Source organism: Pleurodeles waltl, chromosome 1_2 (genome assembly GCF_031143425.1).
Source record: "Pleurodeles waltl isolate 20211129_DDA chromosome 1_2, aPleWal1.hap1.20221129, whole genome shotgun sequence".
NCBI classification, from domain to species: domain Eukaryota; kingdom Metazoa; phylum Chordata; class Amphibia; order Caudata; family Salamandridae; genus Pleurodeles; species Pleurodeles waltl.
In genome coordinates this window covers 731668546-731685656 of record NC_090437.1, presented here as the reverse complement: position 1 = coordinate 731685656, position 17111 = coordinate 731668546, and the positions used below count along the sequence as shown (strand labels likewise).

Genomic DNA, 17111 nt, shown 5'->3' with positions numbered 1-17111 from the left:
AACACCAGGAGGGGAACCTAGCCTGTACCGTAGGGCCATCTGTTGAGGGAGACCCCACAGTGTCAGGAGAGCTTGGGGGGGCGGCTGTAGCCAGCGTCACACCAGTTCTGGTGTCTGGCGGTACCACTCCTAGTGAGGAGGTGCAGAAGTCCAAACAAAGGTTTGAGAGGCGGTTGCGGACCCCAGTGGAGAATCTGGACGGTCAGGGGTCAGCTCTGAGAGCAGAGCCCCCCAGGAATGACCTTGGTGAGACCATTTCTGGGTTGGGGGAATCTAGACTCTGTCAGATGGGCAAAGGTCAGGAGACCTGTGCCAGCCAGTCTCTTGTGTGGCCCTTGGGGATGGTGTGTCCTTTCAGGGGGGTAAGCGTGCCCCCAAGGAAGTCCTGGTGCACCAGGCAGTGGTTCAACTGCAGGTTGGTGACTCTGAGTTGGATGGCCAGGTTCAGAGGGTAAACTCTGACCTGGTGGGGGTAGGTAAGCCCCCAAGGAAGTCCTGGGTTGCCAGGCGGTGGTCCAGTCTGTGGGTACAGACCCTGAACTGGAGGATCAGGTGCAGGGGGTAAACCCTGACCTGAAGGGGGAGGCGGTTTACCGAATCACCCCCCCTGGTGTGATTTCAAGGGGTACTCTCCCTGAGGGGGTGCAAAACCCTGAGAGTAGGGGCAGGGGAGAGAGAGATTCACCCGACCCCACTGCAATCTACGGGTACAGACCCTGGATTGGAAGGCCAGGTTCAGGGTGTCCCCCCCCCCTGACCTGGAGGAAGGGGCTACTGCTAACAGTGCCCCTACCATGTTGTCTTCTGGGTGGCACTCCTAGTTGGGGGGTGCAGGACCCCAGAAGGGAGGGCAAGGGGAGGTAAGCCTCACCGCTGTCCCAACCTGAAGGTCCAGACCCCAGGTTGGAGGACCAGTGGCAGGTTAACATCCCTGCACTGGTGGAAGAATTGTGCAGGCCTGCTTCTACAAGCACCCTGACAATTGTCAACTCTTGGGGTGCCACTCCTGGAGGGAGGGTACAGAGCCCTAGAGTGGAGGACCAGGGACAGGTTGTCATCCCTGACCTGGTGGAAGGGAAAGTGGTCAAAAGGTGCCAGGCACCTGGGGCCACCGCCCCCAACTTTCCACAGTCACAGTGTTTGGAGAGGCCTGAGGTCAGGCTCTCATCCCTGACCGTTGTCAGGGGTCACTGTGGCTTGCTGTCCTTGGAGAGTTCTTCTCAAGAAGGAAGGCACACAAAGTCCAGTCTTTGCCTTCTTACTCTGGCAGAAGCAGCAACTGCAGGATAGCTCCACAAAGTACAGTCACAGGCAGGGCAGCTCGTCTTCCTCAGCTCTTCAGCTCTTCTCCAGGCAGAGGCTCTTCTTGTTTCCAGAAGTGTTTCTAAAGTCTGTGGTTTTGGGTGCCCTTCTTATACCCAATTTCTCCTTTGAAGTAGGCCTACTCCAAAGTAAACTCTCTTTTGAATGTGAAATCCTGCCTTGCCCAGGCCATGCCCCAGACTACGTTTTCTAAGGATAGATCTATCCACACGGTCAAGCGCTGTATAAAAAAAATCAAAGTAGGCCACAAATGCAGGCTTATCCCTTGAAGCTGCATATTTCTCTAGACTCCTGTGTAACGCTGAGATATTATCCAGAGTTCAGCTATTTGGTTAAAACTCAGTTTGCTCTAGTGGCATTATGTTATTGTAATCCAGCCAGCTGTGCATGTGAATTAAAACGCTGTTCAACTCTTTTTTCCCAATGAAATAAAGCAACGTTCTGGTCTTGTAATTACTGGGAGGTTTGTTGCGCCTCTCTTGTGTAAAGGGACTATAATTCTACCCTTCAGGTCGGGGCTTGTCCAGGTATGGAGTGCTATTTAATGAGAGGCCTCCGGTACCTAGATCACAAGTCTTCCTCCAACTGTATAATAGTAAAGGGTAATTGCTATGGGGCCCCTGGAACCTGAAGCTCTGGCGCAATTAATAATGTCCTCGATCTATGTTGTAGATGGACTGTAGAAGTTCGCTCCCACAAATAACTGGTAACCAGTGCGTTAAATATTCACTGTACCTGGACGGTTGGCTGCATCAACACTGGAGATATATTTCAGCCAGCCCTCATTTGAAATCGAGCAGATTTTAGTGGGTCACACTACTTCTACTGGACAATGCAGTAATTCTTCAGAAACCTCTGGAGTCTCTATGAAATATAGCCTTACGAATCTTTATCTAGATCTTATCATTCTTTTGTTTAATTATAGAGGCTTTCCATCTACACAGTTTTCTTTTGAATAGTTTGATTTCCATGGAGAAGTATAAAAATGATGTCTTTGCAGTTTGTTGATTAGTTTACTTAGACTAGAGCCTTTGCAAGGGTCATTAAAATGTCCCTCTTTTTTCCTTTGGAACTCCTTGTGCCATGGATTGTTCTAGCACAAACTTTGCTATATCTTTTTCAAATTTAACTAGAGCCATCAATCCCTGCTCTGTTGTATCTTGTAGTGTATTTTTAATTCATCTTTTAGTTGTTCTTTATTAGAGGTTGTCCAGTGCACCTTCCCATTTGATATATTAAGGTGCACCTTTTCTCCCCCTGTATTCCAAGACAAACTTTCCTTTGGCACAATACTAAAAGTGATGGCTGCTCAGTGGTGGCGGTGGGTGGGCTGGCAGTGGTGGGGGGAGGCTCCAGCCCATCCCCTGCAGCCTCGGACAGCTACCCACTGGGGCTGCTGCTTCCGGTGGCAGTGCTGGTGGCAGTGCAGGCAGTGGTGGGGGGAGGCTCCAGCACTTCCCCTGCAGCCTCGGACGGCTGCCCTCTGGTGCTGCTGCTGCTGGTGGCGGTGCAGGCAGTGGTGGGGGGGGGAGGCTCCAGCACTTCCCCTGCAGCCTAGGAATGCTGCCCACTGGGGCTGCTGCTGGCGGTGCAGGCAGTGGTGGGGAGAGGCTCCAGCCCATCCCCTGCGGCCTCGGATGGCTGCCCACTTGGACTGCAGCTGCTGGTGGAGGTGCAGGCAGTGGTGGGGGAGGCTCCAGCCCATCCCTTGCAGCCTCGGATGGCTGCCCACTGGAGCTGCTGCTACTGGTGGTTGTGCAGGCAGTGGTTGGGGGAGGCTCCAGCCCATCCCCTGCAGCCTCGGACGGCTGCCCACCAGGGCTGCTGCTGGTGGCGGTGCAGGCAGTGTTGGGGGGAGGCTCCAGCCCATCCCCTGCAGCCTCGGAAGGCTACCCACTGGGGCTGCTGCTGCTGGTGGCGGGGCTGGCAGTGGTGGGGGAGGCTCCAGCCCTTCCCCTGCAGCCTCAGACAGCTGAACCACCATGGTTGTTGGTGGGGGCTCAGAATCAGTCCCAGCCCCAGGCCTCCTGTCCTTCCTGCCTGCTGGTGCAAGCCCCTTGCCCTTCCCTTTGGCAGCTGGTGGTGCCTCCTTGCCCTTTCCTTTGGCAGCTGATGGTGCCTCCCTGCCCTTCCCCTTGGCAGCTGGTGGTGCCTCCTTGCCCTTACCTTTGGCAGCTGTTGGTGCTTCCTTGCCCTTCCCTTTGGCAGCTGTCGGTGCCTCCTTGCCCTTCCCTTTGGCAGCTGGTGCAGGCACACTTTCAGTGCTGATGGCTGGTTCCCTGGAGCCTCTCCCACCTGCAGTTGCTGTCGACACTACTGTGGACGTGGACTGGGTGGCTGAGGTGCTCGCCTGGGTTCTGAACACCCTGGCCCAGCGTGAAGGACGGGTAGAGGGAGGGGTAGGGAAGAGGTCAACGGTGGAGAGGAAAAGCTTCTTATGGACATTTGGGCGGGAAGAGGGTGAAGGTTTGGGAGTGGTTGTAGGAGTTGTCTGCTGATTTTGGGTGCATGGGCTGGATGCTGTTGTGAGGTGGGTGGCTTTTGGGGGTCTGAGTGCTTGCGTTTGTGTGCTTTGGGAGGAGGGGGCACAGACACAGTGGGAGAGGACACGGGGGACGTGTGCATGGATGTGGGGGTGGTGACTGCCAGTGAGGGGTGTTTAGTGATAGGCATGATGGTGATGGAGGTAGTGGATGAGGATGTAGTGCATGTAGGTGTGAGTGGAGATGCTACTGGGAGGGATTGCAGGATGAGGAGGAGGACGGGGACACAGTGGAGACAGTAGATGTTGGTATGTCTGCATATGGATGATGTTTGTGTGATTGCCTGTGGGATGATGTGTGGTGCTTGTGTTTGCCTGTACCACTCCTGCGTGTTTTCTTGTGTGCATGCTGGCCTGCCTGTGTGCTTTGGATAGGTTGGGGTTGAGGGGAGTGGGACTGGGTAGAGGAAGTTGGAGGGGGAGGCTAGAAACAGGGACAATGGCTGCCATCAGGGAAGAGGCCAGAGCCAGGATTGATCTCTGTTGGGCCACCATGTCAGAGTGAATGCCCTCCAGGAATGCATTTGTTTGTTGCAAATGGGCTGCCAGCCCCTGGATGGCATTCACTATGGTTGACTGCCCAACAGAGATGGATCGCAGGAGGTCAATAGCCTCCTCACTCAGGGCAGAAGGGCTAACTGGGGCAGTGCCTGAGGTGCCTGGGACAAAGGAGATGCCCACCCTCCTGGGTGAGCGGGCACAGGAAACTTGCTGAGGGGAAGCTGGGAGGGGGGTGCTGGTACGGGGTGGCGGCTGTACCTGTAGTTGGGGTGGGCACAGAGGTGTCCACCACCACCAGGGAGCTTCCATTGGAGGAGGTATCACTGTCAGAACTGTCCCCTCCTATCTGCGCCATGGTGCTCCCCTCGCCCTCACCGTTGGTGGATTCGGCCTCATGGGTCCTGTGGGATACAGCTTCCTCCATCGTCGGTGCCTCTGCTCCTCCGCCAGATGATGCTAGTGCACATAAGGACAGGGTGACAAAACAAAAAGGGGGGGGGAGAGACAAAGGATACACTTGGTTAATGGCTGATCCAATACCACTGTTGGCGTACACAACACACACAGGGAACAGCCATACGCACTAGGCACTGCACTATCAGTCACAATGCTAGTCACCAGGCCATGGACAGGAATACCTAACGCCAATAGCAGCATACCTGGCACCCACAGACCCCTGCCCAGTAGTGAATGCCTACTAGCTTGGTAGAAGGTGGTGTTCATCAGCCCCTGCCCAACATGGGACCTACCCTGCAATGTCTGGCCTGGCCTAGGGGCACCCACAGGCCCATATTCCCCACCCGGCGACCACCCCACCACGTGCAAGTAGTATATAGGGAAACTGTACTCACCCCCTTGTGGCTGCTGTGATGCCCTAAAGCTCCCATCCAGCTCTGGATAGGCCACCGCCAGTATGCAGGCCATCAGGGGGGTCAGGGTTCGATGGGCACCCCTACCTCGTTGGGAGGTAATTGCCAGCTGGGCCTCCACTGTCTTCCTTGCCCAGCATCTCAGGTCCTCCCACCATTTGCGACAGTGGGTGCTCTGCCTGTCCTAGACCCCCCAGGGTCCGCACGTCCTTGGCAATGGCACCCATATACCCTTTTTCTGATTGGCGCTGACCTGCAGAAAAATAAACATAGAAAAAGGTATCAGTCAGACCATCCTACCTGTTACACTCATGGCCTACCATAGCCCACACAAACCCTTACTGACATACATTGCCCACCATACATGCATCACGCAGCCCAGAACCCTTCCACCAACCCCCCCTTACGAGGCCCTCACACACAGCACTCCATGCATTCATGCCCCTTGCATTGTGCTCACAGTGTACTCGCCTGTTGGTCTGGAGGCCCATACATCTTTCAGTATTGGGGTAGGACCCCATCCACCAGTCTCTCAAACTCCACAGCGGTGAAGGCAGGGGCCCTTTCCCCAGTGACACGAGCCATGGTTGGTTCCAGACAGAGGTCACAGCAGCACTTGCAGTGTAGGTCCTCTCCTGCTGAAGGTCAGGTAGCAAGTGAGTGAAAAAATGGTGGTCACTTCCACGGCGGTGCATACCGTCACCACCGGCGCACATCACCATTGGCCACTGTAAGCCAGAGGGCCCAATGACAACCAATGAGGAGTTTTTATGGTCGGTACTCGACCGCCTCCCGCAACGGCGCACGTCAGCTGCATTACCTCATTTCCACATGTCCATGTACACAGGACAGGCGGACGCCATTTCAGGGGGGGGCAGGCCATGGCACCTAACTGCGTCACAGTACACATAGGCACCATTTGGACCTATCCAACAAAATACTGTTACAGTCACAATATGCAATGTAGTGTATTGTTTGGAAATGTGGAATACTAACCAGCTGCTCCCTGTTTTGCCCCCTAGATTACAACCGCTGCGGATGAATAGGAGATGGAGACACACCCTGTGTACAAACTCCTGGTGGACTTGGCAACAATGGAGGACAGGCACATTATCCTCAACTATAGACTGGACAAGGCCACAATCACAGAGCTGTGTGTCCAATTGGAGCCTGACCTGATATCTGCTATCCGTCACCCCACTGGAATCCCCCCCTCTTGTGCAAGTCCTATCTGTGCTCCACTTCTTGGCAACTGGCTCCTTCCAAGTGACAGTGGGTTTGGCAGCAGGAATGTCACAGCCAATGTTCTCAATAGTGCTGACCAGAGTGTTGTCTGCCCTGATTAAACACATGTGCAGCTACATTGTTTTCCCCCAGGTGGAGGATTTGGCCACAGTGAAAGCTCACTTCAATGCAATGGGACATATCCCCAACATCATTGGGGCAATCAATGGTACACATATTGCATTTGCCCCCCCTCCACCCTGAAGAAATGAACAGGTGTTCAGAAATCGAAAGAGCTTTCACTCCATGAATGTGCAGATAATGTGCCTGGTGGAGCAGTACATCTCCCACGTCAATGCAAAGTTTCCTGAGTCTGTGCATGATGCCTGTATCCTGAGGAACAGCAGCATCTCATATGTGATGGCTCAACTCCAGAGGCCCCCTGGTGTGGTTAATAGGTGACCCCTGGCTTCCACCCAGTGGATATTGGTGTAAGGGTATGGTGTTGGGCATATGGGTTAGTGTGTGGCTAACAGGTATCCATCGATATATGCAGGTGACTCTGGTTATCCCAACCTCTCATGGCTACTGACCCCTGTGAGGAATCCCAGGACAAGGGCAGAGGAACGTTACAATGAGTCACATGGGCGAACAAGAATAATAATAGAAAGGACATTCGGGCTCCTGAAGGCCAGGTTTTGTTACCTCCATTTAACTGGTGGATGCCTGTACTACTCACCCAAGAAGGTCTGCCAGATAATCATGGCATGCTGCATTTTGCATAACCTTGCCTTGAGATGCTAGGTGCCTTTTCTGCAGGAGGATGAGGCTGGAGATGGGCGTGTAGCAGCAGTGGGCCCTGTGGATAGTGAAGATGAGGAGGAGGAGGATGAGGATGAGGACAACAGAACAGCAATTATACGACGGTACGTACAGTGACACACAGGTAAGACACTGTAACTTCACTTAACACTGACAGTTTTGTGTTTGACATTGTACATGGCAGGCAGATTCTCCCAATTCTATGGCCAATTACTGTACCCTTTGTCATCTCTATTTTCAGATATCTGTGCCCTACTCTAGCACCTGGTGTATTGACTGCAGCCTACTACAGGTCAGTGTTCTCTTGCTTCCTCCTGGATCGCAGGGACTGTTTGTGGGGTGCTTCTCCTTCTGCAGGGGGATGGGTGCTGGTGGCCTGTTGTTCCTGTGACAGGTCCTCCTGTCCACTGGTACATTGGTGTGGCTAGTGTCAGGGGCCCGCTGGTGTGCCACTGCCTCCCTCATGGTGTTGGCCATGTCTGCCAGCACCCCTGCAACAGTGACCAGGGTGTTGTGGATGTCCTTCAGGTCCTCCCTGATCCCCAGGTACTGTCCCGCCTGCAGCCACCGGGTCTCCTGCAACTTGTCCAGTATCTGGACCATTGTCTCCTTGGAATGGTGGTATGCTCCCAGGATGTTGGTGAGTGCCTCCTGGAGAGTCGGTTCCCTGGGCCTGTCCTCCCACTGTCGCACAGCAGTACTCCCAGTTTCCCTGTTGTCCTGTGCCTCTGTCCCCTGAACCGTGTGCCCACTGCCACTGACCCCAGGTCCTTGATTGTCCTGTGTTTGTGGTGTGCTCTAGGGGGTCCTTGTAGTGGTGGACACACTGCTGATTGACGTGTCCTGGGGACAGAGGTATGGGCCCGCTGGGTGGGTGTTGTGCTGGTGTTTCCTGAGGGGGGAGGGTCTGTGGTGGTATGGGACTGTGCCTGGGTAACCGACTGTCCGGAGATCCCTGATGGGCCAGGTTGATCATCCAGATCCAGGCATCCAGAGCTGCTGTCATCTCTGTGGGCCTCTTCTATGGGGTGACTGGATGTTGCTGGCACCTCCTCTTCAATGACATTGTGTTGGGGACCTGTGGTAATGTAAATGGAATGCTATTGTTTCTGTGTGTGACATCTTGTGCATGGGTGTGTTGCCCTCTATGGTTGTGATTGCCCTGTCAGCTTTGCCTTGTGTGAGTAGTGATTTTGTGGGCTAGGTTATTCTCTCTAATGTGCATGCCTTAGTGATTGGTGTTCATGCAGGGCTTGGTATTGGGATGGGTGGGTTGTGATGGTGGGGTGTATGTGAGGTGGTGGAGTAATGGGGGTGAGGGTAGGGGTGGGGTTATATGATGGCATGCAGGTAGAGGGGTGAAAGTAGTAAAGAGTTGACTTACCAGAGTCCAGTCCTCCTGCTACTCCTGCCAGGCCCTCACGATGCATGATTGCCAAGACTTGCTCCTCCCATATTGTAGGTTGTGGGGGAGGAGGTGGGGGCCCACTGCCAGTCCTTTGTACTGCTCTCTGGTGTCTTGCTGCTGTGGAACGCACTTTCCCCCGTAGGTCATTCCACCTCTTCCTGATGTCATCCCTTGTTCTTGGGTGCTGTCCCATGGAGTTGACCCTGTCCACGATCCTCTGCCATAGATCTATCTTCCTAGCAATGGATGTCTGCTGCACCTGTGATCCGAATAGCTGTGGCTCTACCCGGATGATTACCTCCACCATGACCCTTAGCTCCTCCTCAGAGAATCTGGGGTGTCTTTGTGGTGCCAAGGGTGCAGTGTGTGTGGTGTGTGTGAGGGTGTGCGGGGTGATGTGTTGGGGTATGTGTTGTAAGGTACGTGGATGGTGTATAGGTAATGGTGTTCTGTGGCTCTGGTTCTGTGGGTGCTCTTGGTGTCTCTTGCTCTCTGGTGGCAATTCTTTCTAGTCGTAAAGGGTTGTGGGTAATGTGGATGTGTGTTTTATATTGGTATGGGTGTGGGTGTGGTGTTTGTATGTGTGTCAGGTGTGTGTACTTTGAATTATCCAATGTAGTGTTGTTTTGTTAGGTTGTGTGTATTTTGAGCGCAGCGGTACGTACCACCAATGGTTTACCGCGGTTGAATGTCTGCCACGGTGATTCATGGGTCATAATGCTGTGGGCGTAGTTCTGTTGGCGTAGCGGTGTGGGTTTTGCTACCAATAGTTTATCACTGACCTTTGGTCTGGCGGACTTGTGTGTGTGGCTGTATAGTGACGGATTGCTATGTGTGTGTCATAATATGGGTAGCGGTAAACCGCCTCGCCGGCTGTATGTTGGCGGCAGTCAGCATGGCAGTAAGTGGGATTTACCGCCAATGTCATAATGAGGGCCATAGTCTTCTTATGCTCAACACTCCTTGCGTTGGTGGTAGGTTGTGGTATTCTGAAACAGATCTGACATGAGTGTCTGGTCCACTTGAATTGAAGTTAACTGCTACCAGCTCGAACTGAGCAGTATCGATTATTTACAACACTCTAAACTGAGATTTTCTGACTCACCAGTTTCAGCCTCTTAAGGAATGGTGGCAGAATGAATTGTGAACAGAGCTAATGGACGCACCTTGGCAGAGATGTCTGGGATCCATTAAATCAATTAAGAGGATGCTTGGTTCCGCTTCACGCAATTTAACCATTTACATAACACATACCTTACTACAGACAGAATTTGTAAGATGTACTTGGGTGCAAGCACACAATGTCCCAGATTCCATCAAGATAGGGCAGACTTCTTACTCATGGTGTGGGTATACCCAGTGATTACAGACTACTGGCAATCACTAACCTCATGTATCTCTGCTATCACATATTCATTTGTGCCCCTAGACCCCCCTTTGTGTATCCTCAATCCACATGTAGTAACAAAAAAGACAAAACAGGATCTGGTCTTCCAGGTTCTAGCACTTGTCCCTGCGAAACTCCAGATTGCAGTGTCCTGGAAAGCAACGTCCGCCCCATTGCTGACGATAAGGCAAAGGGTCATAGTGCGGTGGGCGTCAGCAGAACTCTCAATACTAGCTTATGAGGCAGATGTAATTTAAGGGAACAATGGGAGGCTTATTTGACCAAGTCATTTGTGCTGAATGAGGAGCAAGGGCTAGTGTTGGGCCTAATGTTTTTTAAACTGTTCCTTTACTACACATCTGCTTTTGTTTTCTTGTTCCAGCCCCCTTAGCCTCGAAAGATATATTGATACATAATATTGAACCTGTATTCATTGACAGCATTGTGTAGCACGCTTACCTTGATTTTCTATATGGCTATCTAAACTTTATAAATGAAATACCTTGACTTGTTTATGTGAAATAAAAAAGATTTACAAAAGAAAGAATGTAACCAGCTGCTTAAACATGATCAAGAAACTTTTACTACATGATCAGAGTGGTTATATTGTCAACAGACACTTAGGACTTAAGCTGAGTGGAGCTGGAGCCTGAAGACAATGGTAGAATATTAGGATTTTATTAGCGGTTAGGCAAACCCATAGGTCTGCTAATTTGCTTTCTTGATATCTGGGACTTTGTAAGTGGCGTACATAATGGGATAATTATGTGATGTCATACAGAGAGATATGATTGAAGGGCAAGAAATGGGACAAACTAGGGGATTCATCTATCAACAAGAGTGGAACCATTAGATGTCAAAGAAGAAACAGTCCCTTTCATGACACGTAATGTTACAAGCATGAGGCGAGCCGCTATGATGTGAGCATGACTGAAAGCAGCCCTTAGGATCTCAGGTGAGCTCATGCATCTTGTGAGAGTTTATATTCCAGAAGCCTCATCTTTAAGTGGAGCGTGTGATGTATTGTATTTGTATTTAGTTGCCTCTACCAGGTTGAATCTGATCTTCCTTGTTCCGGAAGCCTTTCTAGAAGCTTGTTGTTATCTGTGCAAACCAACCTCACATGATTGCTGGGAGGGGCAAGAGAAGGCCACTGGCGCCTTCATTCAAGAGCCCTCCAAACTGTCAATGAAATGCCTTAGGTTGTCAGGTTGGAGAATTTCTCTGGATGTGTAGTCCATCATAATAAGCATTGTTTTGGGTTCTATATAGCTGAATTGAAATCCCACATATCCATGGAGAAGTCTGCAGAAGCGTATATATGGCGTTTCTGCATATTGATTTTTTTTACCTGCCTCTATGATCTGCTGGGCTTGCAGGTGCCTCAGGAAGCATGCTATGAATTTTCTGGGTGACTTGTGAGTATCGGTGTTTTATTGTATGATGTAAAGAGCACTTAAAAATTCAAGTGGGAAGTAAATTCTATGTTGCACATGCAAGATAGATGTGTCAAGAAGTCTAACAATTTTGTTCCCTCTGAGAATAGAGGAGTGCCAAAAAAGTGCACATTGCCCATCCTAAAGTGATTACCCATCCTAAAGTGATTGCCCAGCTCATTGTTGCACCTATGAAGGTGCCATTGGTCTCTGTCTCAGTCATTGATCTTGTCAGGTCTGTCCTTCAAGCCAGAAATTCTTTTTTGGATGTTCCGAAATGCTTGAAAGATAGTATATCAGAGCATATTGAAATATTTTGGTATTCAGAGGTAAAAGTGTCTTCAAGAGTGACCATGGAGAATATTATGGTGGAGTTCTTGCATATGACATCTTCAAGTGTCTTTGGGCTTCCTGACTGGATTTCACGTGTGGTAAAAGTGACTTCAAGTAATATTCTCCAAACATGAGTTGTCTGGACGCTCTGGGTGCAGACATTGGTTTCCCAGAGAGTGATTCTCACAAGACTACCCTGTAAGATATATAATATGTGCTTTCTAGGCAAGGAAAGTGTCAGCCAGAAAAATGTATTAAATAGAGTCACAGCCCTCTATTATATTTAAATGAAGTCATGCTGTGCCTTATCTCCTTGCCCCTCAAGTAGTCTTTACACGTCTACACTGAATTATGTTATGGTAAATATCAGTGTTCATAGGGTGGTAGAAGTCCCAGCAGGATGTAAGAGTTACCTTCCAGCTTGTGTTTTGGCATTGGTGCTAAGTAGAATATGTGAGTTCAGTATGCCCTTGTCAGATGTAATTCAAATATAGGAATATAACTTGCTCAGTAGAATGAGAGGATATGACACAGTCAGGTTTCTGTATTAATGTCTATTGAGATCTCAGGTAGTAATCTGAAGTCATCAAGATAGTGCCTGAAGACATAGAATAAGGCATTGGGTAAGTATCATGTGTATCTGTGTGTGTAAAAATAACAGGACCGGTGATTATAATAAGTTACTGTATCTTAAAATGTCCATCAGGAGGGACATGTGTAGGTCTTTGACACTTTTGGCAGATCATAGCAGCTATGGTGTAAACAGAGCTGCTACACGCAAACATCAGGCTTGCACACACTGCACATTGACAGGCCTCTCATTAGGATCAGAGCTGCAACTTTCATGCAGGATTGTGCCCCATCCTTCATATGGGGCCCTGGGTTGGGTCTAGACTGTCGGTGTAGGGAACTTTAATTCAGAGTTAAGAGCAGACAAGGCTGACAGCGAACCCAGGTGTACATAAGGCCAATCAGAGTTGGTGTTGCACTCTAGTGCCTCCAACTGTTGTGGCAGTGTACTAGCAGGACCATCTGCTAGTGCAGCATTGTTCTCTGCATTCCCAGGTACACAGATGGCATTTGGTCCAACTCCCACATAAGGGGAGAGGTGTCTTTCAATAGACATAGAGTCTGGGTCAGAAATTAAACACAAACCTCAAACCACACCCCTGAGAGCACTATCACTGCCTCCTAATGCTCTCATTGCTGGGGGTGCAGGAACTTCCTTGGTTACTAGGTAATCCATGGTATTGGAGGACTGTATAAAACCTTCATCATTTGGGAGGGTTTCCAATCTTATTGACAGTTTTGCTCCCACTAGATAAATTATCATGATGAATATTTGCCACCATGACCCAGGTAAGGTGGTGATGATCACCTATATCCATAACTGTTGTGCACAGTACCATCAACTACCACCTGTTAGTGCTAAACTGTTCTGTGAATCCCCCTGTTCACAGCTGACAAAGGCCCTCATTACAATCCTGGCGGTCTGTGTTAAAGTGGCATTAATACCGCCAACAGGCCGGCGGTAAAACAAATTGGAATATGACCCTGGCGGTAACCGCCAGCCCAGACCTCCACTTTAACACACCAACCGCCAGGGTGGTAACGTCCGCTAGGCTGGAGCCTTTCGTCCCCAGCCCAGCGGCTGCCACAATCCCACCCTCTGAATCACGACCCGGCCGGCCGCCATGGTTTTCGTGCCAAACTTACCACCACTAAAACCATGGCAGTAGGCACTATCAGTGCCAGGGATTTCCTTCCCTGGCACTGATAGGGGTCTCCCCCGCCCACCTCCCCCTCCCCAGAGTCCTCCCCCACCCTCCACATCCTCCCCCTCCTGATCCCCCGCACATATACACACCCACATGCGCACGCATATACACACATGCACTCACGCATACCCACCACCACCCACGCATACACATATACATATCCACACACCGCAACACACACCAACATACCTTGCCCCACACATGCATTTACAACACAAAACACTCATTCATTCACGCATGCATCCAATGCGACTCACACCTGTATGCACGCTTACCAAAACATACTCACACACCCTTCACATACACACAACACCCCTCACCACCCTCTCCTGTCGGAGAACCTGACTTACCTGCTTTCAGGGGGTCCTCCGGCTGGTGACGGTCCGTGGCGCTGCTGCCAGCAGCAGTGTCCGCCAGCAAAACACAGTCAAGCCGTACCATTGGTCATGATACGGTTGGCAGTGTTTTGCTGGCGTAGCGGTGCTGCTGTGAGCAGCACCGCCGTCCGCCACCATGACCATCGGCAGTGTTCTTCCAGCATTCTGGCGGTATACCGTTGGCAGTCATGATACGTGTATGTTGGCGCCGGCGCTGTGGCGGTATGCAATAGTTACCGCCAATGTTGTGATGAGGGCCATTGTGTCCAACTTCCACATAGGGGTGAGTACCTTTGGAAGGACTCAAAGGCTGAGTTAAAGAGCAAATATGAACCCCTAGTTACACTTCAGAGTGTCATCGCTATCTCCGTTGATGCTGTCAAAGTTTGGGGTGTAGGGACTGCCAGGGTCACCTGTTTGTCCTCAAGAACAGTGGGTTTTATCAAGCCTCATTCAGCAGAGGTCATCTTCCCAACAAGTAAGATATTTCTTAGTAGACATTCATGTTGAATTATTAACACAATGAACATCATGTTGTGAGTTCTTACTTTTATGGGATGCAAAATATTCTTTTATTTAACTGCAGAACCATGCTGCAGTGTGGTTAACATTGAGCACTTATATATTTGCTCCTCCTTTAGGTTCAAGTTGTGCTTATGAATATATTAAATATGTTTTGCTTATCTGAAATACCTATTTACTGAAAATATTGTAGAACTGCTGTCTGCCAACGTAAGTAAAGATTTACATTTGCAATGTTTTGTTACCAGCATTTATCGTTCATCTTAGAAACACTTGGGTACAGTTTTTCTTGTTTTTAAATTATCTTTAGCTCGCTTCTTAAGAAGTTTCTCCACCAAAATATCGTTGTCATCTCATGCAAAAAAGAATTTGAAACAAACACTCTTATCTAAAAGATTTGACTGGAGAGATGCAAATGTTGTAACAGGAGTTAAAGATCAGCAGTCGGTAAGTTCTTACTTTTATGCACTGTTTATATTATTAATTACCTAGTGGCAGCTACAGTTAGGTCTGCGTTTCAATAGTAATTTTTTTTTTTTTTAGCTAATAACCTTTACTTCATTTGAAGAATTTGTGGCATGAAGCTCAACAACATAGTGTCGCACTGTTATCCACATGATATGGGGCTCACAGTACAGGCACCAAGCACACCAGCTATTATATGTAAGTTATTGTGTCCAAGGTCCGAGTCATTCATAAAAAAGGACATATTCACAGCCATTAAATATCACTTTTGGGCAGGTCATTGACACTGCACAGCCACTCTCCACAAAAACACGTCTGCCCATCTCCGGGACAGTGAAGTGTACAGATCATTGTGTCACACAATAGCAACCCCCACAGCAACATCACACATAATTCAAATGACACCCACACATTGATTGAATGCCATGGAGTGTGAAGACACATGTCTATGGGTGTGTCATTTAATCCAGCTACCCATCCCATGAAACAGGCCTGCAATGGACCCACACATTACCCACATTGCAACACGATGGAAGGACAATAGGATGCACAAAAGTTAGAGAGACAAATATCCAAAACTCACAATGCAAACAATACCTGCACAATAGGGATGGAGGGCATCAGGAATACTCATGGAAGGATGCTGCCCTTGGACACATTACACTTCGCACGTGCCCCTAAACAACATTTGCACAGGAACTGGCCCTTTATATTTCCTAGGGACAAACAATAGTAGAGCCAAGTAACATGCCTATCTGTATAATGTGTAAGTGCAATTTAAGAAAAGCACATGCAACTGCAACAGAAGGGGCCATACATCTAGATGAAGTAGCTGCAAGGTACACACAGCCAAATGGACGCATGCTCAGTCTAATGTAAAGGAAGCTAGCACAGTTGAATACCCTTCATGTGTGGGTGAACAAAACTCGAGCTTTCACACATGAGACAAATGTACAATCCATATCAAGAAACAAGTCTAACACTATACATGCTGACATTGAATAACACAAGATGGAATATTTACTGTACCAAACATAAAACAATGCAATGACTGCCCAATTGGATTAACACCCACACATCCATACAGTCAACATCTACCCTTGTTTTGGGTGACACCAGTACTGCCCACAAAGTCAGATATTGCAAACAACAGCAAATGAATCCGCAATAAGGGTGAAACACACACAACTTTATGCATACAACACAAGTTACTCAGGAACAGCATAAAGGTAGAAAAGTAATTGCAGAACAAATGTGTACCCAAAAAACAATTTGGTTTATTTAATTGAATTAAGGGGATCAAAGGCCATGGCCAGTCCATAGTGTCACTGCAAATTACTGTGCCCACACTTGAGGGAACCTCCACAAGAAGGGGCATTAAGTGGGCAGGCGAGCACCTAAGAGATCATCCTTGGGTGGGGTGGGGGTCGAATTTGGTATGGGTGAGTTTGGGTTTGGGATTGGGAGGGGTGTCTTTTTCTTATGAGGGGTGGGCTTCTTCATGGGGGAAGGAGCATGGGTGCTTGCTGGGGGAACAGGTGTGACAAGATGGGACTTGGATGTGGAAGGGATGGGTTGGGATGTGGGTGGGGGACTGTTGGGTTTGGGAGGGGGCTTGGAGGTAACAGGGGACAGGGCAAGGTCGAAAAGGAAACTGGGAAAACGGGTAGGGTCTTCAGAAGGGGTTGGGGATTTGGAGGTTGAGGGAGTGGTCGTCTTGTGTGTGGGTGTAGATGCCTTTGGTGTGTCCGTGTGTGAGGTACGCTTCTGTTTGTGTGGTTCTGTTTTGTGTGTGAGTGTGGGTGTTTGTGAGTGGTGTATGTGTGTGTGTCTGTTGGGGTGGTGTCTGTCGGTATGCTGGATAACGTGGATGTGTCTGGTTGTGTTGGGGTGGTGTATGCGGGTATGGCTGATATGGTGGATGTGTCTGTGAGTGTTGTGCTGGTGTCTAGGGCCATAGTGTCTGAGGTGTGGAGGGCTGTGGGTTGTGAGCTCTTGTCTGGGTATATGGTGGTGTGGTGGAATTGACACTGGTGGTGTCTGAAAGTATGCGCGATGCGGTGTGTGCTGCAATTGTGGTTATGGAGGTGTCTGGTGAAGTAGTGTCTGATGTGGTGTTTGTGG

The 17111-nt window shown here is 49.7% G+C and overlaps 1 protein-coding gene across 2 annotated transcripts in view; it reads left to right on the top strand.

The window, feature by feature from the left end:
* The window catches only part of CTSO (cathepsin O), a 94830-nt gene that overhangs the window by 33256 nt on the left and 44463 nt on the right, over positions 1-17111 (top strand). For both annotated transcript variants that reach the window (XM_069243140.1, XM_069243147.1), the window contains exon 3: positions 14833-14969. In XM_069243140.1, the coding sequence (XP_069099241.1) occupies positions 14833-14969 (137 nt within the window). The remainder of the gene's footprint in view (positions 1-14832; positions 14970-17111) is intronic.